A 26,453-nucleotide genomic window follows, 5' to 3' on the forward strand; every position below is an offset into this window, starting at 1 on the left:
TTTACTACGTTAAAAACTCTCGGATTCAGCTTTTTGGGACCTTTATCCATTTACACCCATTTTTAATATCATGCTTCTCAAAGTAACATTCATGCAAATGGTATGGAAATCAGCACTTTTAAGTATGGAACATGATTTTAGGCAGAATATGAAAGAAATGGCATATCTGCCATAACATTTTGACTACACAGAACAATACTTAAAAAGAGGATGAGATATTAATTAATTATCATAAAACATGCTTTATACTGTAAATGTTGATAAGATGCACATTGCTTTTTACAAGTATCCTGGCATACCCAGCTTATTCAGTTGTGCTCACTGAGGGCTGGTTGAAAGTGTTGTCTGTACAGCATATATAGTTTAGTCCTTCTACTTTTTATCTCGAGAAAAGAGGCCAAGAGGTTTTGGACCTCAAACTGGGGTGATGCAAATACTTATAAATAGATTTAAAGCTTTGGCAACGTTAAACAAGGTCTCAGAAACAGCTCTTTCAAAATTTTCCAAGCCACTTAAATGTTCAGAACGGGATCCAATGGGCTCATTCTTTCACTGTCCCCATGCATTCAGACGGCCTTCTCATCTACAGTACATCTCTGCAAATAAGATCAATGGAAATCCAAGAGCACTGGGGATCTCTAGAGAAATAAACACAAGCACTGCATTGTCAGCTAAATTATAAAGCAGCAGAACAGCTAGCATTTGGTGGTTATGCACAATAAATCCCCTGTAAGGGAACAGAATATGAAATGAGAATTTTATTCCTTGTGTCTTCCTTAATAAGATAAGGAAAATTCTTCTGCTGTAGAGGCTATGATGCTCTGATACCAAATTATAATTCAGAATTTATGATCATAATTAGGGATGATGTGATAACTAAACAGTAAATACCCATACAAATCATATTTGTTACAATAATGTTCTTAAAAATTGCTATTTATTACATAGATATTATTTTATATACATATGGCTTATGTTATTTTAATTGGAATACATATGGACAAATATATTAAACAAAAAGTGAACAGTCCTAACTGTTGACTAAAAAGAATGTCAAAAATAAAAATGTAATAAACAGATCATGAACAAAATAATAAAATAAAATTAATCTGTAGTTTTGCTTACCGCCCAGGTCTTGCTCAATCTGAAGATAGGTGCGCTTTGAAGAGCAGAGACCACCGATACCAGCGAGTGCAGGTTATTCAGCTCCAGGAGTTTCTATAAAGACACAAAACACACAATCTAATAAACATAAATTAGTTGCATGCCTTATGTAAGACACCAATGTAAGCCTTTACTTGTTAGTTCCACTGTGTTTTCTGGTCTGGTAATGTCATGCAGTTATCATTCTTTTCTTTTCCACTAGGCTGACCTCTGTGAACTACTATGTGTCAGCCACCTTTATGGAAAGTAGGAGAAAAGGCAATGCTGCTTTGGTTTTTTAGTCATTGGCTTATCTGCTTTATCCATCAGCATAACCGTTAGCGTAGCTCACTCAGGCTTACTGGGGCATGTCTGCCGGTAGCAGGGTACACAGCTCTTTCAGGTTTGGCAGGTAGTGCAGGGTGAGTGTTGAAACATAAGGACTCGTTCAGCGGGTTTTGCTGTGTCATGGTACATTGAGTTTCAGGAGAGCATGTAGACTGAATGAATTCACAGCAGCCTGTGGCTCTGTGTGTGTGAGACCGTTGGCACGAACGACAAGAAAAGCATCTAAATAACTTATTTTGGAAATTTTTGAAGTATAATTTCAAAAGAAATATTTATTTTTAAATGTATAGAATTAAAAAAAAAAAATCACATGCAATAGGTCATACAGAAGAAGAAGAGGCTAAAAATTGCTACTAATTTCTACGACGATGACTACTAGTTTCCGAACAAGACCTTAATTTTGAACATATCAGGTGTTATTTTGATTTAAAAATAAAAACATAAAACTCAAAAGCAATAAATTCCATGTTACGGTCACTTTACAGATTTAGAAGTTAGTGATTTACCTTTGAACAACTGAAGTGGACTGGAAATATTAAATCACAATTTTTAAAATCGTTTTAATTTATTTTTAAAGTGGATTCACAATATTTACTCTCAAAAAAACGTACCTGTACTAAATTACATATTTAAAGCAATTACAAGACAGATGGAAAGTCAAATAAAATGCATGAAATGATTCAAGAGAATAAAGTTATGTTAAAATGAGAAACGGACCAAAACGAAGACTTTTGAAAACGATGGTGTGGCTGGCCACATTCGCTCTGTGTATCCTTGACAACCGTGTAAACAATAACATCATGCGTATTGTTGTTCCCATAGATGTATAGGTAGATTCTCCATTCGATCGCTCCAAGCACGTAGATGCGTCCGTGGTCTAGATAATAGGGAATCTACCTATTCATATCTATGGTTGTACCTGCATAAATGGTCACGTGACATGCGTTTTACGCAGCGGAAAAAACAGGGCCTGAGATGGATCACAGTCAGATGAAGCCAAAACACCAGTGTAGACGAGGACCGTTTTCATTCTAAAACACCGTTTTAAAATGAAAACGCACTAGTGTAAATGGGGCCTGAGATGGATCAGTCAGATGAAGCCATTTGCATGATGTTCTCATCCTCATTTTATGCCATAAATACTCACCACTCCTGTGCAATGTCTCTACCCATTCTCACTGATGTAAAACAGAAGGCTTTAATCCATCAAGACTTGTATAACGTCATTTAAATTGCCCATTGTTAAAGGAAAATTCTTGAAAGTGCCCATGAAAAACCGTCTTGCTTGAATTTCTAATAAAACACCATCAGTTATAATAACGCAAGTGCCAAGGACAATTACTAGGATACCAAACACAATTCAGATGTGAATACAAATAATAAGAAATGACTGAACTTGACCTTGTAATTATAGGGTCAGTTATTTTTCTGCTGCCATGGCAACACAGACAAATTAAAAACAACTAACGGTAAATAAAAGAACCAAGTTGCACTGGCTGAAGGAACAGTGAAAACCAAAGAATCTCTCACCTTGGCAATTTTGATGAAGTGGCCCAATATTTCTGCTCGGATTTTCAATGTTTGAGCCGTCAGTATCTCCCTCACTGCCCAGAAACTGACCTAAGAGAAGAAAATATAGTAAGTGAATTAACTGAGTCCCACAATGCACCGTTATGGTTATCTCTGCAGAATATGAGTGTAGATTTTTTTTAAAAAATTAAAACTACATGGACGCAAAAAAAAAAACAAAAAACAAAAACAAAAAAACTACTGTTCTCAGCAACGAGTCAAAATGTGCAGCACACACTAGATCTCAAAATAAAACTTTAATACACTTCTAAAAATGAACATAAACAGAATAAACAAAATACTGTAAATCATCGATTTATGAGAAAAACTGTATTTGAAAAATAGTTTTCAGAAAGACTGTTTTCTCTTACATACAGGCTTAAAAAAAGTGCCAGAACATCAGTCAAATGAATCTAAGCAGCACAACTGAATCTTTCCATTATTCACTCAGGAAATAGAAGTAATTGGTTGTTGATGATGACATTAAAAAGACCGGAATGACAAATGTAATCGCAGACCTCAACTGACCACTTACATCAACATTCCAAGACATTTAAGCTCTGCCAGAATGAAATGCCATTTAAATAAAAATCATATTCATTCCTACTGCATACTGACCTTCGTAAGCGGATATTTATAGGCGTATTTTCAGAAATGGGGATAAAGAAAGTATTGTGCATTTACAGTAAAATTGTGTGGATTGGTCAGGTCATTATAATGTGTGTAAGGATGTGTGTGTGGATGCAGGAACTCAAGGAACATTGTTCTGACTAGGTGTTTTCATTTGTCAAAAGTGATGCTTTGTCTGAAAGTTTACAATCCACTGTTGTAAAACATCAGTTCTGTGTGTAATTACCATTTATTATGTACTTCATTGACCCTTTCAAATGCCTTTAATGCCACCAATAAAAATGTGGCAAAACTGAAGTACACAAAGAAGAGTGGCTGGCATTAGTCTGGAAATAGGGAGAAAAACCCATATTTGTCTGATGTGTCCAGTGCAGTGTATTCATTTATCTAAAGTTAATGCAGCTGTTGGATAAAATAGCTAAATGGACCAGCATGATGGATGTCTTTTATCTGAGGTGTTTGTCTGTGCTACAAAAACTGTAATATCCAGTAAAAAAAGACAAATTTTGTGTGATTTGAAGCAACATGGATTCTCCATTTGAGCTTGTGTAAGTGGACACCTAACAGACTTCTGTTTCACACTAATAGACTCATGCGTTAAACACAGAGCCTAAATGGCAGGCTCTAAAATAGTCTACATAAAATATACTTTATCAGCTATATAGTAAGGTTCCTAGCTGACCATGTGTCAAATTAGCAGTGCATTTGGGACTAAAACACAGTGCCAATGTTCCTCTTTCAGTATAATAACATCCAGTGACCTCTATTATATGAGTTATTTCTGGTGGTGCTAATGGACCTAGGTCTCGAACTGCAGCATAAAGCTTTTAATAAATGATTTTAAAGTGTACCTGTTGGCTACACTGACTAGCACAATATTGCTTACCTGGTTAAATCTCCGTGTGAAGGCCACAACGTTGGGTGACAGGCTATGCTTCTCCTTCTTGTTCCATCCACAGCTCGCCAGCTCCTAAACAACCAAACAGTCAATTCAACTTTTCAACAGTGTTTTTTAAGTGTAATACTTAAGTCTTATGCTTGCATTTTATCTACACTACCATTTAAAAGTTTGGTGGGGTTTTTTATGTTTTTGAAAAAAGTTTTCACAAAGATTGCATTTATTTGACCAAAAATACAGTAAAACATAATACAGTAATATTGTGAAGTAGTAGTATTATTTAAAATGACAAATATATTTGAATATACTGCAGTCAACATTTGAAGTGGATCAAAAAAAGTTAATCAAAGTTGTCCTAAGACAAGAACGCAGTTTGGTTTTAGGTTTTAGGACAGCTTTGATCCACTTCAAATGTTGACTACTGTATTTTAAAATGTAATTTATTCCTGTGAATTTTCAGCATCATTTCTCCAGTCTTCAGTGTCACATGATCCTTCAGAAATCATTCTAAGCTGATTTGCTGTGTGGGAAACATGTCTTATTATTATCAACATTGAAAACAGTAGTGCTGCTTAATATTTTTGTATATAATGCATATAAAATAAAAAAAAAAAATTATATATACAGTCACTTTTGATCAATCAAATGCATTTGCTAACTAATAGTACTAATTTCTTGAACTTTTGAATAGTAGTGTACTCTGATATTAATGAAATCACACTGAACGGCTCTTTATTACACATGCCTTACACCATTCATTCATTCATGAAGTCAAATAAACTGAGCATAAAAATGAGCATAAAAAGTAAAATAAAATACCCACAACACTTGAAGCACCACACTATTTTCCGCTTTAGCTTTTACTGAGAATTACTACATATTTGACTATACTGCATTTTTTTTTTGACCTACAGTAGTATAAATACACCATCCTTGTATTGACTTAATTTAGAAATCATTTCTAAATGAACTGTAGGAATAAATAAAGGGAGAAAAGTATGCACAGAACAAACAACACATCTGTTGCTTTCATCGCATTGACAGAACAGCTTTGCATGGGGACTTTATATGGTTCTAAGCCTCCTCAGGTTCACAGAGCTATGAATACTAACACTTTTATAGTATCGTGCAGACTAAAAGCAGATGGAAACATTTGAAGGCATTTCAGTTTCCACATGGACCGAGTGGAGTGGAGTTTCCATGTGAATAAGCAGCTCAGTCTGGGTACATTACCTTACCAAAATATGTTAGGTTTGTTTGCTAAGTCATCACTTTAAGCCACAAATTTCGTCAGGGACACAGCATAGCTGTAATGCAAGAGGACTTGTTTGGTTATACACTACCATTCAAACATTTGGGGTCAGCAAGGTTTTATTTTTTAAAAGAAAATAATACTTTTATTCAGCAAGGATGTATTAAATGTATTAAATTAAATGCAGCCTTGATGAGCATAAGACACTTCTTTCAAGAATATTAAAGTTTATATTATATTATATGTTTTATAGTCGTCTATATGTCAAAAGATCAAATATAATTTGATTCTACATGACAAAAGCAAAGCACACAAACTTTCACACTTTATCTTTCATTCTGCCACGAAATAATTTCTACAAAAGGTCTGTAACCAAAAACAACTGTACAACACACCACTTTATGCAAAGAGACACTGTCTGCTCACATTACTCACACAGCACTAACAATTTAGTGGTTGTTATAGAACCAACGTACATCTGAAATCTATTAATCCAGTCGCCCATGTCAACTTCACGAACATCTTCTTTTAGAATCCGCAATAATCCCTGAAGCATGCTGCTGAAATATTGATGAATGAATGTATGTGCATGTGGTCAAACGCATAAAATGTACTTATACTAGTGTTTCCACAGGCCAGTGAAACTTACAGGCAAAGGGCTCAACAATAACAAGCCCACTTTCGTTGTCAAATATGTCAGGGTTGGAAAGACTGAGTGTAATGAACGAATCCTGAATTAGTGGCTGAGGAGGTCAAACTCAGCATTTTTAAAATTAGCTCTTTTCCAGTGGGAACTTCTGCTTTAAGCAAATTAATTCAACGTGTTTCACACTGTAGTCTTCTTCAGAGAAGGAATACCATGGTAGATGTTTTGCTACTTTTTATAAAACCAATCAGCTGAACAATTTATGTGCGCAGAGCTGCTGAGATGCAAACGTGTCTAAAGAAATAAAGATGGAAGATTTATCTTGACATAAAACAAGTTCATGCTCCACAAATCAGGGAATTTCCCTCAACACCAATTAAAACTGCTCTGAGTCAAAAACTGACATTTTTAGCAATAAAACCATTGGCAGCACCTTGAGTACAAGCAGATAAACATGACAGCACTGTCAGCTGTAGAGAAAACCAATTTTCACCTGTGACTAAAGAGACTCCAGGGGAGGAAGAGGTAAAATACTTCTCTGCTGTTTCCTTCACCCAAACCAGACCTTGATTAATGTTTTAGAATGTCAAACACCTACACAAGGGCTTAACTGCATTGCTTTTTTGCAGTTTGCAGTTTTACATATCCTTTTATTTAGATGTTTTGGGAGAAGAGCAATAACAGTATTAAATACATTTTATATATATATATATATATATATATATATATAATATATATATATATATATATATATATATATACACATACAAAAAAACAACAGAAAAAAAAAAAAAAAAAAAAAAAAAAAGTATATATATTAGCTATATATTACTATAAAATTATATATATATCTATCCATATATATATATATATATATACAAACCAGCACACACATTTAATGACAAAATATAAATCTACAAACCAGCACACAGTGTTAATGACAACATTTTCATTTTGGGGTGGAGTATCGCAGATGGAGTATTCTGACCGACTCCTTAACTTTGACACTGTTAATTACTTTGGGGATACATATACAACTATGTTAGTATACATGCAACCATGTTACTTACTGTTTTGTTGTTGTTTTATATTTAAATTGCAACCATGTTTGTTTTTGTATTTATATTATTTTTTCCTAACCAAGGCTTCATTTATATGTGTTTGTAATGTTATTGCAAGAAGTCTCTTTTCCTATCCAAGGCTTCATTTATATTATAAAAAAAAAAAACATTTAAAAACAGTTTTATTATAACAATATTATTATAATTCAAACCAACTCTTTTCTTTAAACTGTAATTTATTCCTGTGACGGCAAAGCTGAATTTTCAGCAATTATTACTTTAGTCTTCAGTGTCAGAAATCATTCTAATATGCTGATTTGGTGTTGAAAACAATTGTCCTGCTTAATATTTTTGTAGAAACTGTGATACAAATTATATTATGGATAGAAAGTTCAAAAGAACAACATTTATGTATTAATAAATTTTCTTTATTGTTCCTTTCAATAAATTTAATGTATCCCTGCTGAAAAAATAAAAAATAAATCTTACTGCCTGTAAACTTTTAAATGGTAGTGTATAATTAAATATATAAAATGAATCTGATTTTGATTAAGCACCTTCTTTCAATGAATTTTCAGGCCTTTATTCATGGAAAGTGCTAAAACTCGGAAATCCAAATTGTTAACACACCAAACCATTGGCTAGGTTCACCAGAATCAATCATACAGCAATGGTTGAAACTCTTATAATGCTAACTATTAATGCTGCCAGGCGGAAAATCAATAAATAACAATAATCCCATGGCCTTTTTAAACAAATCCAATCTAGAATGTCTGTGGCTGTCAGTGAGAAATGATTCCAACAGAAAGTGACCTCAAATCCACACTGACTCATTAGTGCACACAGCTCACAGAGCCGGTGATGTCATGTTAATGAAGGACCGCAAAGATGTAGGTCAATGGACATCATCATAATGGCACTCACTTCACTTATGCTCACATATATTCTGGATAAAGTTCAAACAATGCTGATTCTTACTAAATGTAAAGACTGATTTGCTCATCTCTTTGAAAAAAGCCAGCGATTCACACCAAGGTCACCATGAATGGAATCAAACGATTCCAGACGTGAAGCGTTAAGAAAAGTAGCTTGGTTAGGAGTAATTGCCAAACAGACTGCCAAAGAATTCTCTGCTCAAGCATTACGCCATCACTGGGTAGAATGTCTGGAGAGACCTGGAAGAAGCCTGGCTAATATTTCTTCATGATAAAATGAGGACACCAAAATGGTTTTCTCACCACTCTTACGAAACTGTCATATTTTCCCCATTTTTCATATTATGTATTCTTTTCATTTGATTAATGTGTCTTTGACCATGTGATGAAATCAGTTCAACTGGATGGTTAAAAAAAAACAACAAAAAAAAAAACATATTTATTATTTGCTTCATGATTCATATTGATAGTGCCTCTCTCTTTGCTTTATAGCAGTAGTTTCCAATCCTGGTCCTGGAGAACCCCCAACACTGCACGTTTTTGGTGTCTCTCTTATCTGACACACACATTTGAGCTCTTGGAGTCTTCACTAGTGAGCTGATGAGTTGAATCAGGTGTGTTTGAATAGGGAGACATCTAAAATGTGCAGTGTTGGGGGTTCCAGGACCAGAATTGGGAACCACTGCTTTATAGGATCCTGAACCTGCCAGACAACCATCTTTTGATCATGGCAAGATAACATCAAAACTAAACACTGGTGCAAGATCTGGATAACAGCTAACATGGCCAAATGTTAACGTCAATGAAAATGTATCACGGTCTACACAAAACCTGCAATAAACTGCAGAATGCCTTGGCAGACCTGTTTTCATTATCAGTGGAAAAACTCAGCAATCCTCTGATCACTGATCCTTGTCCAAACCTATCATATCTATTATGAGTGCCTTTCCATTGTCGTCTTCACATAAAACATTAATTAGGAAAGTACTGAGGGCTCTGTAACTCAGAGCAGAGGAGAGGCTCTGGTTAAAGTACTGGAAGAATGTGGAGCTAGATGCTGTGGGTACTGTGATGTGTGTATGTGTGTCGTTAATGCACTGCTATAGTGCCACGTCACACTAATCTGTAGCACCAGAGAGCACATGAGATCAGCTGTGGGTTTCTGTGTGGCTTGATAAAAACACAGGATGTGTATTTAGTTGCCATGGATATCTGTCTCACCTCAGGCTGTATCGCTTTGAATACAGGAGCGTCCATCAAAGTGATCTGACTCTGCAAAATAAAAGCTCATCATTTAATAACCTCATGTCATTCCAAACCTGTATGATGTTCTTTCATGCATAGAACACAAAAGGAGATGTTTAGCAGAATGTTCAAGCTGCTCTTTTCTGTATAATGAAAGCAGATGGGGACCATTGTCATCAGTGGTAACCATTTGCTTTCAATTCAATGTATGGGAATTTTTTTTGGCGGGGGGGGGGGGGGGGGGGGATGAACTAATACATTAAACATTTAAATGGGGCATGTTAAAGGCGCAGTAAGTAATTTTTGTTTACATGGAATTTTTTGTTTCTGGGAGTTTTAAATATACTTTATAAAAGTGCTATTGATTTCTTGTGGGGTGAATATTTTTTATTTTATTTTTTTACAGTGGAAAAAGTTATTTAATGCATCTTTAATACAGCATAGTGGGTTTCTATAAATATAAAAAGAGCCATATCTAATGAATAGGTAATTAAATGCGTCCCTTGAGCTGGCATATTAAATTTGCGAGATGGAAAGATGGAATTTCATAACTAGGCCATTGTGCACATTTTTCTTAAAAGTGATGCATATGTCTTTGAAAAAAACTGAAATATGTTGTCCTAGTTTTAAATCACTGCAGTTTCCATGCCAAACCCTCACTGAGTGGCACTAAAAATTAGTTTTATTTTTTTCCAATACAGATGAGGCGTTAATAAATTAAAATATTAATGTCCTATAATTAACTAATGTTACAAACCTCAAACCATCACTCGTATGTGGATTTTAAATTAGATATTTAATTCAAAATTCAGTTTTATGTGAGAAAAAGACTCAAGTTTATGCTTCTATTAACTGATAAACTTCCCTTCTAATATTTGCTGTTTGTGTCAATCGAACTAAAAGTTGCCTTGGATTGTTGAGTTTTTGATGACATAAAAGAATTCAGCATTCAAAGAGCACCGATTCATGGAGTTCACACCACTGCAGCATTTCTGCATATTTTTGGATGTATAAAGGTGGAGGGCTTTTATCAAAACTAGATGTCATTTACACAACTTGAACAATCTGTACTTGCATTAACATATTCATATTTAAAAAAAAAAAATGAATGCAGCATCACATTTTGGCTCTGGATCATTTATAAACTTACAGCAAACTCCTCGGGTGTCACTTTGAGCATGTCAAACACCACCGCGTCAAAGCTCTTGGCAGAGTCCAAACTCCGTCCATCTAGGGACTCTGAACTACTGCTGTCCTGCAGACACAGGAGAAAGACAATTAGGCTGGAAAGAGATCGAAAAACTCAACATATAATCAGGGTTGATATTTCAAACACCTATAAAATCCATATGGACAGAGAGCCATGGCCAGTTGCACTCTTCCTGTGGATATTTAATCAGTTTAATTACCATTGTCCATTTGAATTACATCATTCCATTTGATTATTCAGCACAGATGGTAAAAATGGATCAGAATGCAACCAAATCATTTTATTAACAGGCAATGTGCCAATCCAGCACATAACGTAATTAAAGCCAGACAAAAATAGACCACATAACAAAGGCCAGAGAAGGAAAGATACAGCCATGATGAAAAGAACGGTTTCTTCTCAGCAAATTATCCTGACAGATCCTCTTTGAAGCTCCCCCAGTCCATCCAGTGTAATATCCGTACTGATGCAGAATCTCAGTCTTATCTTCTCAATGTCTTATCTGCTCTGTGTGCACTTTTAATTGCTGGAAGATTCATTCATGCCCTCATTTCAGAATATTACTATTCAATGTGTACACTACCAATGAAAGGTTTGAAGTCAGTAAGATAAGATTATTATCTTTTTTTTTTAAAGAAATGAATACTTTAATTCAGCAAGGATGCATTAAATGAATCAAAAGTAACAGTAAAGAATTTTATTATGTTACTAAAGATTTCTGTTTCAAATAAATGCCATGTGTTTTAATACTGAGGTTTCACAACAGTAATGTAATCTTTTACTATGTCCTCTGTCCCAATGCAGACCAATCCCTCTTACAAAACTGTCTCAGTTTGCTTTAGAAATATAATAAGAATCAATGCTGAAAAAAAAATTCTCATTCCATAAATAATTACAACCTAGCAACACAGTAGTAATAAGACTTTTTGAACCTATAACTGGAAAACACAATGCGTCACAGCCTCTGAACTATCTGTGACTGAGTTCACAGGGTATGTCAATGACATAACACTGTGCCACTGGAGCAGCATCCTGCCAGTGTGTAATCGAACTAATCAGCAATGATGGATCTGATTCCCCTCAGCAAGCCAATATCATGTGATCTAACTTGGATGCTGTTCAACATTCAATTCAGACTCGACAGTGACTCCAATCAGTTTCTGAGCAATTACACACACTACTGAGGCTATAATAATCAGCAGCCATGAATCTCTAATTTATAATCCATTATGCACAGTTTAATGTTAAGTGCTGATGCTTCAGCTGATTATCCTTATTCACCAATCTCAATTCTGGCAATAACACAAAATGAAATGAAATAGATAAATCCATGGCACAGCTATGTATAAAATTGGTCGCCAGGTGTAACCATCATAGTGAACATATAGGATGTGTTTTAGTACCTGTGTGTGGCGGGAGGTGATGCTGACGCTGGCAGGGAGTCCATTCCTCCTGTACATGCTCTCAGTCAGAAGAGAAGACCCAGATCACAGCCGACCTCAGCTGCTCACCGCCACACACGACCTCTCAGCCATCCCTGGAACACACATTTCACCTTACTTGTGACTCTGGACCACAAAACTATCATCTGAAAGCTGAATAAATAAACTTTCCATTGATGTATGGTTTGTTAGGATAAGACAATATTTGGCCGAGATGCAACTATTTGAAAATCTGGAATCTGAGGGTGCAAAAAAATAGAAATATTGAGAAAATCACTTTTAAAGTTGTTCAAATGAAGTTCTTAGCATTGCATATAACTATTCAAAAATTAAGTTTTGATATATTTACGGTAGGAAGTTTACAAAATATCTTCATGGAACATGATATTTACTTAATATCCTAATGATTTTTGGCATAGAAGAAAAATCGATAATTTTGACCCATACAATGTATTTTTGGCTATTGCTACAAATATACTCATGCTGCTACTTATGACTGATTTTGTGGTCCAGGTTCTCATTTTATGCCCAAATTGGTATATTTGGCAACTTAGAATTTTTTTGTTTTGTTTTTGTTTTATTGAGCCTATTAAATAGAAATTATGACTTAAAATAAAAATATTGTATTTTTATTATCATCATTATTGCTTAACACACTGTGCTGCTGTTTTGGGGATCTACTCATTCTGAGAAGTAATGCATAATATTGCCAGCAGAGGGAGGTCTTCACTATAATTGCAGCATCTCTCCCCTCAACATGACTCCTGCTTTTGTCCTACATTCTGCCAGCAAGCCATTGTTTGTTGAAATGAGCCATATCCATATCATAGCAATTTCATGATATGATCCTGCACAGCATCTCTACTAGGTACTGTTCAAATAAATATTTCAGTCTGTATGGCCTAATTCAGTCCAGAACTGAAGTGCATGAGTAACAGAGGGAATAACTGCAGATTATTACCTTCAAAAACAGTGGAGCTTAAGGATCCAAATTTTCAGTTTGATAGTAAATGGCCATCCAACATTTTCAAACATCATTTACTGTACAATGTTAAATAAATATGTCCTTAAAATAAAGCACTCAAATGTATTACTATTACCAAAAAAGCACAGGGCCAGCAGTATTCTGAAATGAACTGGAGAAGCTAACAACACAGCCTGTTCAAACCAATGGGAGACTTGCAGATGTAGCTTATTATTGGTAGGGTTATTTATTTATTTATTTATTTTTAAGTATGACTCATCACCCCAGGGTTATTATTGGTGTAAAAAAACATGCTTAAATAAAATAAATGGTAACTGAAATAAAACCAAATTGAAACTTATTGCATTTCAGGTACTTGTCAAAGCAGCATTTTATGTTTCACTTGCTGTACTAAAATAAATAAGAGAGATTAAAAAAAATTAAAATCACCCTTTGTAAAAAAATTATAAAATGACAAAACACACAAAACTGCTAAAACTTTAAAATAAAAATATAAAAATAAAAACTAATTCAAAATATTAATAAAAAATCTCAATGATAATAAAATAACACTGTGCCACCCTTTGTGCTCATTCAGAGAAAATTATGTAAAGCAACAACGAACTAGAAGAGATGACCTCAGCATATTCAGCTCAAGTTATGAAATAGCAGTTTCAGCTATGAGATATCAAGAAAAGGTGTATGAGAGACAGACAAGATGGAAAAAAGTGACCGTGTTATGCAGAACAGTTTCCATTAAGCACTAATGAAGCTCAAACATGAGGAAAAACATGAGCTTTAATATTACATTATCTAATTTAATTTTCTTCTAAGTGGTCATATCATACATTTGTCTAATTTTAATGATAATTAAAAATTTTAATAATGTTAGTCAATGTTTCTGCAAAGATATTAATGTCAATATGAGTCGAGGGATACTGAAAGCCATGGGAAAAAAGTATGTTTTCAGGGCAGATTTAAAAGTTGACAAGGTTTGGGCGGATCTGATGTAGGCTGGAAGGCTATTCCATAACTTAGGACCGATGAGCGCAAATGCGCGATTACCCCTGTTTTTAAGCATGGTTCTAGGAACATATAGTAACTCAGAGTCTCTAGATGAAAGTAATCTAGACTGAGAAGGCGGATGCAGTAGTTCAGATAGGTACTGTGGTGCCTGGTTCCACAAAGACTTAAAAACAAATAACAAAACTTTGAAATCAACTTCACTTGGTACATCAAATTTCAAAATGGTATTTCATTATATTACCCCATTAGCAAACATTTATTTGCACAACTAACTAGTAACAATAATACTTTAACACAATATGTATAGATGTGCATACCAATTTTGTTTTTCCAGATCTTTCACATGGCTAATATCTGCATGCTAGGGTTGGTGAAGTCCATCCCAATAATACTGAAATATAAAAATACATACAGTAACAGGGAAAAGACATTATGATCAAAATAAACTAAAAAAACTATTAACTCAATGAAAAAAATGACAAAACAATCAAAAGCACAAAACAAAATCAACAATACACAAAACCATAAAATCGGCAGATCATTAAGGTATATATATATATATATATATATATATATATATATATATATATATATATAGAGAGAGAGAGAGAGAGAGAGAGAGAGAGATAGAGAGAGAGAGAGAGAGAGAGAGAGAGAGAGAGAGAGAGAGAGAATTACGAAAAGTGTATAGACAGACAGAATTGTGAGGTTTTTATGCTTCATGATTTATTACACAATTGTTAGCATGGATGAAATATTATTTTATACTGTTTCAAAGTTAAATATTCCAGCCAGAGGCGTGGATAAACTCAATGTTTACCTGAGAGCAGCAGCATGTAACTAGTGTAATTGAGTGTGAAGAATTCAGTCAATACTGTTAGCACTCATTTTTGCCGTCCACGGCAGGGCTCCAGACCGCGACCAACTTTTTTTTTTTTCTGCCGGTGCGACTAAAAGGCCAGAGTCGCAGACTGAGGCCAGACTAAATTTTGTCAGCGGTCGCACTGGCGCGACCACCGCGTTGCCAAACTCATAAACGCTGCATATGAGAAACATCAAACAAAAGAAAAAAGCGTAACGAAACAGCACTACTTGTTTGAGCTGCGCATCGCGGACTGTTTATCAGCGCTGACCCTCGTTTGAGCTGCGCATCGCGGACCGTTTATCATACAAACTTGTATGAGCTCAGGAACCGACATTGATTTCGCGACACTGTTACAGCACAGCGCAGCGAGATCCAGTGTGAAGCGTTTGAACTCGCCGCAGAATTAATAAATGTTGTTGCAAGGTCTACCGAGAAGCGTTCAAATTCTGCACAGAATTCTTTTCGGAACAGATCAAACAGCGCTGATGCAGAAAACCAGAACCTGTAATGATAACTATACCATGCCATTGTGGCAGAAATAGTCAAATGATGTTACATCATTCATTTCGGGTTTGTACAAAAAAAAAAAAAAAAAAAAAAAAGGTCTTGGTAAACAAACCACACAACAATAATATCACTTATTTTCTTATTAAAAATAACATTTAAGAAAGACATCAAATTACCACTACAACCAGTAGATGGCAGCAGAGGAGCACTTATTGGCTTATTAGTCATTCATTTCTACTTTTTTGCTTCATATTTTGATATTATAAAATCACTATTATAAAATATCAAATCATCATCAAATCTAATTTTGTCAAAGTTATGCACTTTTCACGTGTATGAAGTAAGAAAAGTCCCTAAGTGCCTTGAAAAACAAACTTTTGTTTAATTTGCAACTGAATCACTCAAATCACTATACTCTATATCTATATCACTATACTTCCTTTAAAAATTGCTGAAGTTGTTGGTCAGTTCAATATAATAGGCTACTATAAAAGAATAATGATACAGGTAATGAGAGTAGAATATATACATTTTTTATATAAAAATTGGTTTTGAATAAAAGTAAATTTTGTACGCTTCCCAACAAAATCCCATTGCTTCAACCACAAATAAAAATTACCAAGAAATAAACATGTAATATTTTTAGTAAATGCACTTGTTAATGCAAAACAATAGTAATTTTATGAATGTGTGTTTTTAATACCCCCCCACATCACCCCCCCAGCACTACCAAATCTGCTTCTTGCGCCACCATCTGTAGAACCTACTGGTGCTGGTGCCACTGCTCACAAATGTTAGTCTGGAGCCCTGCGCATGCATTTGTTTAGTTGGCTGTATTTGTCTATACTGCTTGCTTTTGAATGCCTAATGCCATTGCATAGACAAAACTGTTTTCTATATTAATATGTTTTAAAAGGCAATTGATTCCTGTGATAATAAAGCTGACCTTTCAGCAGCCATTACCCCAGTCTTCAGTATCACATGATCTTTCAGATTTGGTTCTCATGAAATATTTCTTATCAATGCTGAAAACAATTGTGCTGTATTAAAATCTATTGGAAACAGTGATCAGTGATACATGTTTTCAGTATTCTTAGAAGAATAGAAAGTTCAAAAGTTAGTGTTTTAAGTTCCAATGCATTGTCCCATAGTAACCATAGACACAAACTGGAACTACAACATACAGTAACTAAAAAAAAAGCAAACTTCAGCCAAACTATAACCCACAAAACATTGTGGATTGTTGTTTGGAGGTACAATGCCCTACAGGTAAGGTAACTTGCCTGATATAATAAACACTGCATTTAACACTACAGTAGATTTGTTTTGAACATGTGCTTAAATTTTGCTTCAGGTAAGGCATAATGTAAATCAACCAGTCATTCTCATAAAACAAACCCTGACAAGAAGATTTGTACCTTGACATAAAGTACAGAGGAGTATTACATCAATCTGAAGGGGGATTATTTTATAAATGAAAATGATAATTATTATTAACTTACTTGAACATGAGTTAAAATTGTTCTATTCCAATTATATTTGATTAGCTTTAAGCTTCTGCTTACCAAAAAGCCCATTACCAGTATGGACAACGTGCAAATATATCATTTTTAGCCCTCTATTGTCACATAAGTAAAAGACTAATATAACTAGAGCAAAGAATAATGGTGGTGTCTCTTTTTCTGAGTTATTGGTCAAATGCTAGACTGTTTTAAATTAGTTTAGATAAGAAATGTAATTCATGTGCTCTATTTATTTCTCTGTAATTATACCTCTAGATAACTGAATTTGACTGATGTTTTCACATACACCATCATACTGCAAGCCAGTCTGACAAATACAATTAAAAATGGCACTAGCGAAAATGTAAAACTAAATTCAAACAGATGATTCTAAATACAATGAGAGGGGATGAAAGCCCTATAGCAGTGGTTTTCAACCTGTGGGCCGCGGTAGAAATTGTCATAAAATCACGATTTGAGCGTGCGCGATTTCTAAATCGCTTTATAGCACGATTTTCCGCGGCCCTGACCTCCCGCAGTATGCTATCCGATCTAATCAGAATGCAACGCGCCTAGCGCGAGAACAGATGTGATGCGCCTTTTTTCCGAGCCCATGTTTACGGATCAGAGCGTTCACACTGCACGCGGTAAAAGGCTAGAAATAAAAACTTGCGAAAAAAAATAATATCTAGCACATGAGCATAGAGAGAGTTGTGAGTGCACAGGACGCAGTTTGAGCGAGAGAAGACACGTTCGCGGTCGCGTATTATTTTAATGTGCTTCCGCGTTACATTAATGCGCTCTCGCTGCTGCTTCTGCACCGCATACACATATTATATACGCACTGCAAACGGAGTAGGCCTGATCCTGTATAATGTATAACAAATCTATTTCAACACCTGAGGCACCGCTACAATTAATGAGCTCTATGAACAATGTATGGCAAAAAAGAAAAAAAGTCCCTGGACACAGGATTTATTTGTTCATATTTTTTTGCCATAAGTCTAGAAATTTTGTTACACCTTTACTATAGTGATTATTTTGACTTATGTCTGTTCTAGAGACGTTACAACTTTTTGATAAAGCTCTAATTGGTTTTCTTTTGGAAATATGTGTCAAATTCATCCTGAATGCATTCATGAAAAAGTAAAGCATGTAAAGCATATCTATGTGTCAAAATTGTGATTAAAATTGAAATCGCAAAATTGATCAAATAAATCGCGATAGGTTTTTTTTTTTTTATCCATATATAGCACAGCCCCAGTTCATTCAGTAAATACAGTTAACAATCTAGCTTCTGAGTACTAAGTTATTAACCCAACAATAGCGGGGTCAGTTAATTTTTTTGCAGTGGGCCGCACAAACATATGTGTTTGGTTGTGTGGGCCGCGAGTTGAAAAAGGTTGGGAACCACTGCATAGTGTTTGAAGACCGCAGTAAAGATGGAGTATGAGCTGGGAGAGCAGACAGAGCATCGCCTCAAGGAAATGGGCGCCCGCTGTGTGGGGGAAACCTTAGACGCAGAGTACTACTACGATACTGACAGCTTCCAACTGGCTTCTACACAGACCCTGTTGAATCAGCATAACGGCCAATGGGGACTGATCCTGGAAGAAGAACAGGAGCTTAATCATGCTCAGTCATACGACACCAAAAAGTAGGAAGCTGGACATTCTAAAGAAAAGAAAATCAAAATACTCAACTCATCACATGAAGAAAAATCAGAAACAGGTGCTGCCTTTGGAGAAACATCTAACAATGAGTGTCCTGAGAAGGTCTTAGATACATCTCTGACATACACAGAACTGAGTGACCCATGCTCCATCATGCTGCATCTCTCAAAGTGTCTCAAGCTCCCTCTGACCCACACTGAAATGAAAAGTATGACCATGAAGAACTTCTTGAACTTGGCCCGGATGCAGGACCAGCAAAGTGAAGTGCTGTCTCTGCCTGGTGGCGGAGAGAACTACTGAATTCCCACTGAAACTGCTTCTGCATTTTTGATGATGAATGCTGATGTGCTGAGCATAAGCAGTGAGCTGGAAAAGATGGATCAGCTGTGTAAAGAACTAGGTCTAAAACCAAAGGCAAGCTCAGATAAACAATTGACCTATCGGCAAGCCCCGCCCCCCTTAGTTACTGTTGCTCCCTTGGACAAACAAACGGAGCTGATCACAATGTTTCTGAACAATTTTGGACACAGAAGGGCCATTCAAGTGGGAATTAAATATGCCATGGAGGGATGAATAAAATATTTTAAAATAAATATGGTGGGTAACTTGAAGCCAGGGTTTACAGGTAACAATGTAAGCGGGAGAAATATACAGGATCAACACTGTTCATGTATCGCAGGGTACGATTAAATTATAGTACATTTAACCAGTTTAATATGGAGTGACACTGAAATATAGACCTTCGTTGACTTACACTGTACATGATGTGAGAACAGTCTGCTATTTATGTTTGTACTTTAGCATGGACTCACTAATATTAACGTTCTGCTTGAGCAGACGGAAACTGTAACTTAATGAGAGTATGACAACAAGAAAATGAACCGTTTTGTCTTCCTTGGGATTGGGGTTGAATGCTTAGGGAATGCTTAGGGATGTTTTGTTTGGGTTTAGGAAATAAAAATATAAATTATATTGCCTATTCTCTCAAGATAGCTGGAATCAGTGTTACAATAAACCAATGCAAAACTAATATTCTTAAACCTAAAAATGTGATCAAAAACAACAACAAAACAATTATAACTTCAGATCTTCCGATGTTTCTCTATGGCGCTGAAACATACAGATGTCTGAGTTCCACTCCCCGTGCAACTGATACTAGACTGCCATTGGCTCATCTGCATTTGAGGGGAGGGGCTTACCGATAGGTCACTTATAAATGATTGTCGAAGCCTAGCATTTAGCACCTTCTCTTGATACAACAATCTGTAGTGGTCATGTGGACATCTCTTTATAAATCCCGTCCTGTTTTTACTTTGCAATTAATAAAAGAGACAAAAATAAAACTCTCTCTTTTAAAAAATAATATCTTAAACTGACATAAACTTATCTACAAACTTTATGGTAACCCTTTACAATAATTCGGTATCAAAACATTTTTGAGTACGATATGATCTACTTTTGACATTATAATATAATATAATATAACATAATATATAATGGACCTTTTTCCAGCTGTGGGGTTCTCAGAAGCAGAAGTTGTCATAGTTGGGTAAACTTCTGGTAAATGCTACCACAAAAATACTTTTGTGTTTCCATTTGCTCCAATAGCAAAAGAAAAAAAAATGTACGATAGCATTTCTATGACTTTCCAAAGGAGGAAAAACTATGGAGAGATTGATTACAGTGGTAATAAAAGATGTCAAATGTGACATCACTCCCTCAGACGTTGTTAGAAACACACAGACAGCAGCACTGATTAGTCTTCTGAAATTTAATGTCAAGGTAGTATAACACAAATATAACATATTTAAAATAATAAAAATAATAATAATTTTATTTAAAAAATGCTGAATTTACAATATTAATAAATGTGGAAACTTACAGTATGTGAAAAGGGTAATATAATATAATATAATATAACATAATAATACTACACAATATAATATAATATGTTACTTTAGTTTATAAATACACTTTTATTAATGGTTAAATTATTTATGCAACTTTTTAATGTTAAAACTTTATTAGTAAGCAGAAACTAATATTAACCAAGATTAAAAATGGTGCAGATGTATTCATTTTTATTGCAGTAGCTAAAGTTAACATAGGATATATCTGTAAAGTGTTATCAACATTATCAACCACATTATTCTGTATTAGGTTACTAAAAATATTTTTTTCCCCAAACTAAAACTACTACCCAAAACAGCTGAAATAACAATTGCAGTTTTAATATCTGAAATGGTTCTTTCTAACAATTTTGTTCCCTAAAGACTCACAGGTGTGATTTTGCCCCATTTCATCTAAGATACAGATTTAGCTGAAGAACTTGCTGCTGAGACAGCTATAGTTACTATGGCAACTGAGAGCAGTAATGTGTTCATATTTTTTTATATTATACACACGAGGGCAGAGCAGTCTGCAGGCAACAATCTGCCACATTGGATGTCCGACATCTTCAACATTGGCAATGTTTCTTGTCCCTGACTACAGAGAACCCGCATCTCTCTCTTTAAAAATACAACATTTATTTCATTTGACAGATACTTTTATACAAAGTGAATTACAGTGCATTCAGGTTATCTGTTGCTCCCTGGGAACTGAACCCATGACACTGTCATTGCTAATACTCCACCATTCGAGCTCCAGGAACTCTAAGGTCTCAAACTAACAGAAAACACAGGCTACTCCAGAAACAATAACAGATTTTCTCATCAGCACTTGCAGCAGACAGCAGATTTCACAGAGGCGTATCACACAACAACAACAACAACAAAAAAAAACACACAATATAATGTAGCAGATTCTCCACCCTACCACACACTTGAAAGTTTGCCATCAACATTAAACTCTGAATACAGCAGCATTAAACAGCAACTGAGAAACATAATGTGGAGGATAACAAAGAACACATCTACCTTGTTAAATATACTAAAAGTAAAGGACTTCACTGGTAAATTACACAACACAGTCACACCACTATATGATGAGAAGATAACATTGTCAATGTTGTTAAATAAGTAAAAATACTTTTATGTAAAGGGGAGGGAACAAACTGCAATAAATAAATAAGAGATAAATTAAAAAACAACAACAACTTTTCTCAGAAATCTAAAAAGAACGTTGAAAACGAGCAACTCTGTCATAATTACAGCAGAAATATCAGAGGAAATATCTTATATAGGTGAACTTCGAATATTGTGTTGGACAGTGGGGCCCCCTCATGTCAACAATGTTGAGAACCGCTGCTGTAGAATGTGTAATCACACATCTGTTATTAACCTTTAAGACCTCTGTCTCTGTTTTAAAAATATACAAGGTACAGTCATATGTTGTACTATGCTTTGGGATCAGTGAATTATCTAAAAAATGTTATAAACTGTTATAGGTGTGTAAACCAACAGAAACATCCATTATTGTAAAAGTCTTAATATTACTGTAATGCATCAGGGACATTGAGAACCCAGAAAAAAATAAATAAAAAATTATATATATAATTGCCCTTCACTGCAGCTTCCATCAAAAATGGCCAGATAATAATAAATAACCACTTAGCAAATCAATTTCAGTTTTAAACGTAACTTTAATTGGACGTAAATTTAATATTGCCTATATTGATGCTAATCACTCATCACAATTTACCCATAATCCTACATGTAACACACTTACATAAACCAGACGTATAATATGTACATGGACTGCACTTTCCAAAATGCCAATGTGAAGGTGCAACTACTGTAACACATAAACACAGGTGCTTTCCAAAGTCAAGGTTGTCCCTCCAGGCCATAACATCAGCCACTCTATCTACAAATTAGCTCTCTAAACTACAAATAAGCATATACATATATCCAGAAGCACAATGTAGAACAGCATCAGGGAGTATTGCTTTAAGCTGTCTATCAGTTATAGTATTACTGAGATTCTCACTCTTTTGAAAAAGATGTAACCTCTTCTCTCATATTTGTAATGTTTGTTTTAATAATACGACACAGCAGGTATAACTATCAGAGCATTTTTCTGAATACCGATAAGCCAACACATAAAAATCTATTATTCCATCCTCCAGTTTGCATGAGGCATTAAAAAGAGCAGTATCTTTACAGCAAAATGGTATCATAACATCTGACAAAGAGCATCCTGGATATGCACGCTGTTTCAGATGTAATGGCGCAACGCATCATATTGACAGTGTGGTACCCAGCTGGGTAGAGGCAGACAACCCCCCGCGACGCAACTCCATCCCTGCTGATGCTGTTTTCATTTGCGCTTGATGCTCTAAACAGATACAGTTCAACTCACATGTCAGTGAAAACACGCCACTGCCCTCGTCCCCGCTGTTGAGATGCACGCGCCGGTCAACGCGAAGCTTATGTCGCTGTACTGCAGCACGACCTTAAGGACACAAAAAATTCCAATTTGAAAGGATTCACTCTCACCCACTGGGCAATCTAAACCTATTTGAGTTATTCCGTTCCGCACATGGCCGTCGTCCTCGCTAGCGGCGTGTTTTGAGCAGGTATGATGGGAAACAGTGAGGGCAGTGCTGTGTGAAGAGACGATGTTAAGGGATGCTGGAGATGCGGGTCATCTGCCAACAGCTGGGCATCGACATCAGGAAGTGTTGTACCCATACCGTTTGATGGACAGAGGATTTGACCAATCGCGTGGCGTCTGGGCGGACGCCAGGTTCCGCCCCCATAATTGAATGACCAATCATTAACTAGGTCAAGACTGTCGCGCGCATATGTCTCCCTGTTTTGTATAGTCTACGCAGCGTTGGAGATGTGTGTGGCAAGGGGTGCAGGGTAACAGGTTTGTTTAATTTTGATATTCCTTTTGAAGACATTTAGTGTTTATTTTTCCTTTTTGAAGAAACTGAGGTATTTTCATTATTTTAAAAATGATTTTGTTGAAAGACGTTTTGCTATTATTATTTATTGTGTATATTTATAAAATTTGTTTGCTGATTTTAGGCCTATAATAATTTAGCAGAGTGGCATGTATTTTGTATATGTATTAGCACAAATAAAGCTTATAATTCTTATAAAAGCTTATAATTCAGTGTTCACAGATACTATTATATTTTTATTAGTTTTTTATACTAATTTATTTCAGCCAGTTATGTATACATGTAACCAATTTCAATTTCATGGTTATCGTTTTCTTTCACTAGAATGATCCTTTGTTTTGTGATGCTACAACCCTCCTAAATGTAAATATATGGACATTTTGTTTAATTTTTGTATGTGAAAATTAATGCAGTTAGGGCAGTGGTTTTCACTTGAACTGTATATTTATTTTAAGGGAAAGCAAAACATTATAGAGGATTTTTCATCTACTATATAAAAAAGTGACACACATTCAGACTTTGATTTAGGTCTATGGCCCTGCTTGAAAAGTCACGTCAAAGCAGTTTATAGGACATGGTATTGTAGGTTTGTTACCGGTCCAAAATGGTTTGCCAGCTCTAACCAGCTTGATCAAAGTCCACCAGGTCGGTGTTGGCCACACCAGCTGGTAGTCCATCTGACAAATCTAGATCCAATTTCAGTTCCATCACGATAATTTTTTGACTCGTATATTTAGATGGGTCATTTATACTGTAGTGATTATTATTATTCATTTAAATACAAATAAAGACGTTTATTCAAAATTAATATGCATAGGTCCTGCTTAAGGGCTTATAAAATGTAAACTGTAGTTGCAGTACCTCTACATATCACTGCTATTTTAATTGACAGTATAATTTATTTGCTGTACATGTGCGCCATCTAGTGGCCATCCGCATTAATGTACAAACAAATAGATATTTCAATATTTTGTATGCGTGAATGAGTAAGGCAAAGATATCCAGACATTTTGCCAAATCAGCATCTTTATTGTACAAACAAATGCATTTTTTATCTATTGACATTTCTTTGTATCATAAAAAAGCAATATACAAGCTTTAAGAATGAAAATAAAAAGCAGCACAGAATGATTATGAGTAAAATATATAATTTGAATAAATATAACTTTATATTTCATGCTATAAAATAAAATTCATAAATGGCGAGATAATTGTTACAGCATCAGCGTCAGCTAGCTGCATGTACTTCATAGTTGTATAAAACAGTAGATTTCTGAGGTTCAAAGTTGGGTTGTGAGGTTGTAGTATATGGATGGCAAAAGGTTGGACAGAGTGCTACTTATACGATAAGACCTAAAGATCTGCTTTCCTCAGCAGTGAAACTCGCATGCATTCGGGAAGAGCAAGAACGGAAACATTTAGGTGCGTCTTACCACACCTATGAGGCAGACTGTTTTGGGAACCAATGACTGAGGAATTGTTTCCCCACCTGAAGTAAAAGTGCAAGCTTAGTTTTGGACGCACAAAGATCATTGCGCATCCAAAATGGCATTTTCTGAATACTAATAAACCCTGAGTTCTACTTTTTACTTTTTGCAATGTCCCAAATACATGAGAGAACAAGAATCTGACAGAGCTTGCATTAAAAAGAATAGTCATCCAGAAATGAAAGTTTGATGAAAATGTACTCAACCTCAGGCCATCCGAGAGGTAGAGGAGTTAACTTTATCAGAACACATTTATAGAAATGTAGCATTACCCCATTTGCTCACCAAGTGGATCCTCTGCGGTGAATGGGTGCCGTCAGAATGAGAGTCCAAACAAAAACAATAAACACAATAACATGACTCCAGTCCATCAATTAATGTCTTCTAAAGTGAAAATCTGCATTTTTTTTAACTTCAAACTGTAACTTCCAACTAAAATAGAAGTCCTCTATCCATAGCATTGCTTTCTCCAGTGAAAAAGTCACCTTGCCTGAATCAGGGGAGAAATATGCACTTGATTTTGATGTAAGAGGACAACAGATGATGGATTTTTTCACTGGAGGAAGACTTGTAATGAATAACGGACTGGTATTTTGACTAGACGCAACAATTTAAAATTAAAACGGCTTAACCATGGCTTTGTTTCTTAGAAACACACAGCTTTTCACTTCATAAGATGTTAATTGATTGGAGTGCGAGTCGTGTGGATTACTTGTGGATTGTGATGTTTTTATCAGCTGTTTGAACTATTATTCTGACGGCACCCATTCACTCCATTCATTGCTGAGCAAGTGATAAAATGCTAAATTTCTTGAAATATGTTACATCTCGGATTGCCTTAGTACATTTTCAGCATATTTTCTTGTTTGGGTGAACTATTCTTTTATGAATTCTGATTGGCCCGTTATATCTGCAATCTTGAAGCATGAAGAAAGAAGATCTTTAGCGTACACCATAGCGGCAGGTTACATCTCTCAAAGATCCCTTTCTTATTTGACACAGATAAAAAAAAAATAATAAATATGCAACTTTTCACCAGTGGCACTGAGGTGACAGGTTGATGAAGTACAAACAGAATGTGGACTGTGGTGACCACAAAAACAAGAAGCCACTCTGTAGAAGCATATTTGCCCAACCTGTCCAAGCTTTCACATAAAAGTATATCTTAAAACATGAGAAAAAAAATCCTCTCCTTGCC

The 26,453-nt window shown here is 35.3% G+C and overlaps 2 protein-coding genes across 2 annotated transcripts in view; one reads left to right on the plus strand and one right to left on the minus strand.

Annotated features, from left to right (window-relative positions):
* Nucleotides 1-12,494, minus strand: part of ralgps1 (Ral GEF with PH domain and SH3 binding motif 1) — a 79,793-nt gene extending 67,299 nt beyond the window's left edge. Inside the window, exons 1-6 of the mRNA XM_042729967.1 lie at nucleotides 12,341-12,494; nucleotides 10,878-10,982; nucleotides 9,704-9,754; nucleotides 4,577-4,660; nucleotides 3,022-3,111; nucleotides 1,126-1,218 (exon numbers count right to left, since the gene is read on the minus strand). Of these exons, the coding sequence (XP_042585901.1) occupies nucleotides 1,126-1,218; nucleotides 3,022-3,111; nucleotides 4,577-4,660; nucleotides 9,704-9,754; nucleotides 10,878-10,982; nucleotides 12,341-12,397 (480 nt within the window). The 5' untranslated portion in view covers nucleotides 12,398-12,494. The remainder of the gene's footprint in view (nucleotides 1-1,125; nucleotides 1,219-3,021; nucleotides 3,112-4,576; nucleotides 4,661-9,703; nucleotides 9,755-10,877; nucleotides 10,983-12,340) is intronic.
* Nucleotides 12,495-14,422: 1,928 nt separating this feature from the next.
* On the plus strand, nucleotides 14,423-19,766 carry si:dkey-191c17.2 (uncharacterized protein LOC100005628 homolog). Its single transcript, XM_042730422.1, is given in 3 exon segments — nucleotides 14,423-14,465; nucleotides 18,681-19,359; nucleotides 19,754-19,766. Coding segments are annotated over 3 exon segments (735 nt in total).
* The last annotated feature ends 6,687 nt before the right edge of the window (nucleotides 19,767-26,453 follow it).

Source organism: Cyprinus carpio, chromosome B8, assembly GCF_018340385.1.
Source record: "Cyprinus carpio isolate SPL01 chromosome B8, ASM1834038v1, whole genome shotgun sequence".
In the NCBI taxonomy this organism is placed as follows: domain Eukaryota; kingdom Metazoa; phylum Chordata; class Actinopteri; order Cypriniformes; family Cyprinidae; genus Cyprinus; species Cyprinus carpio.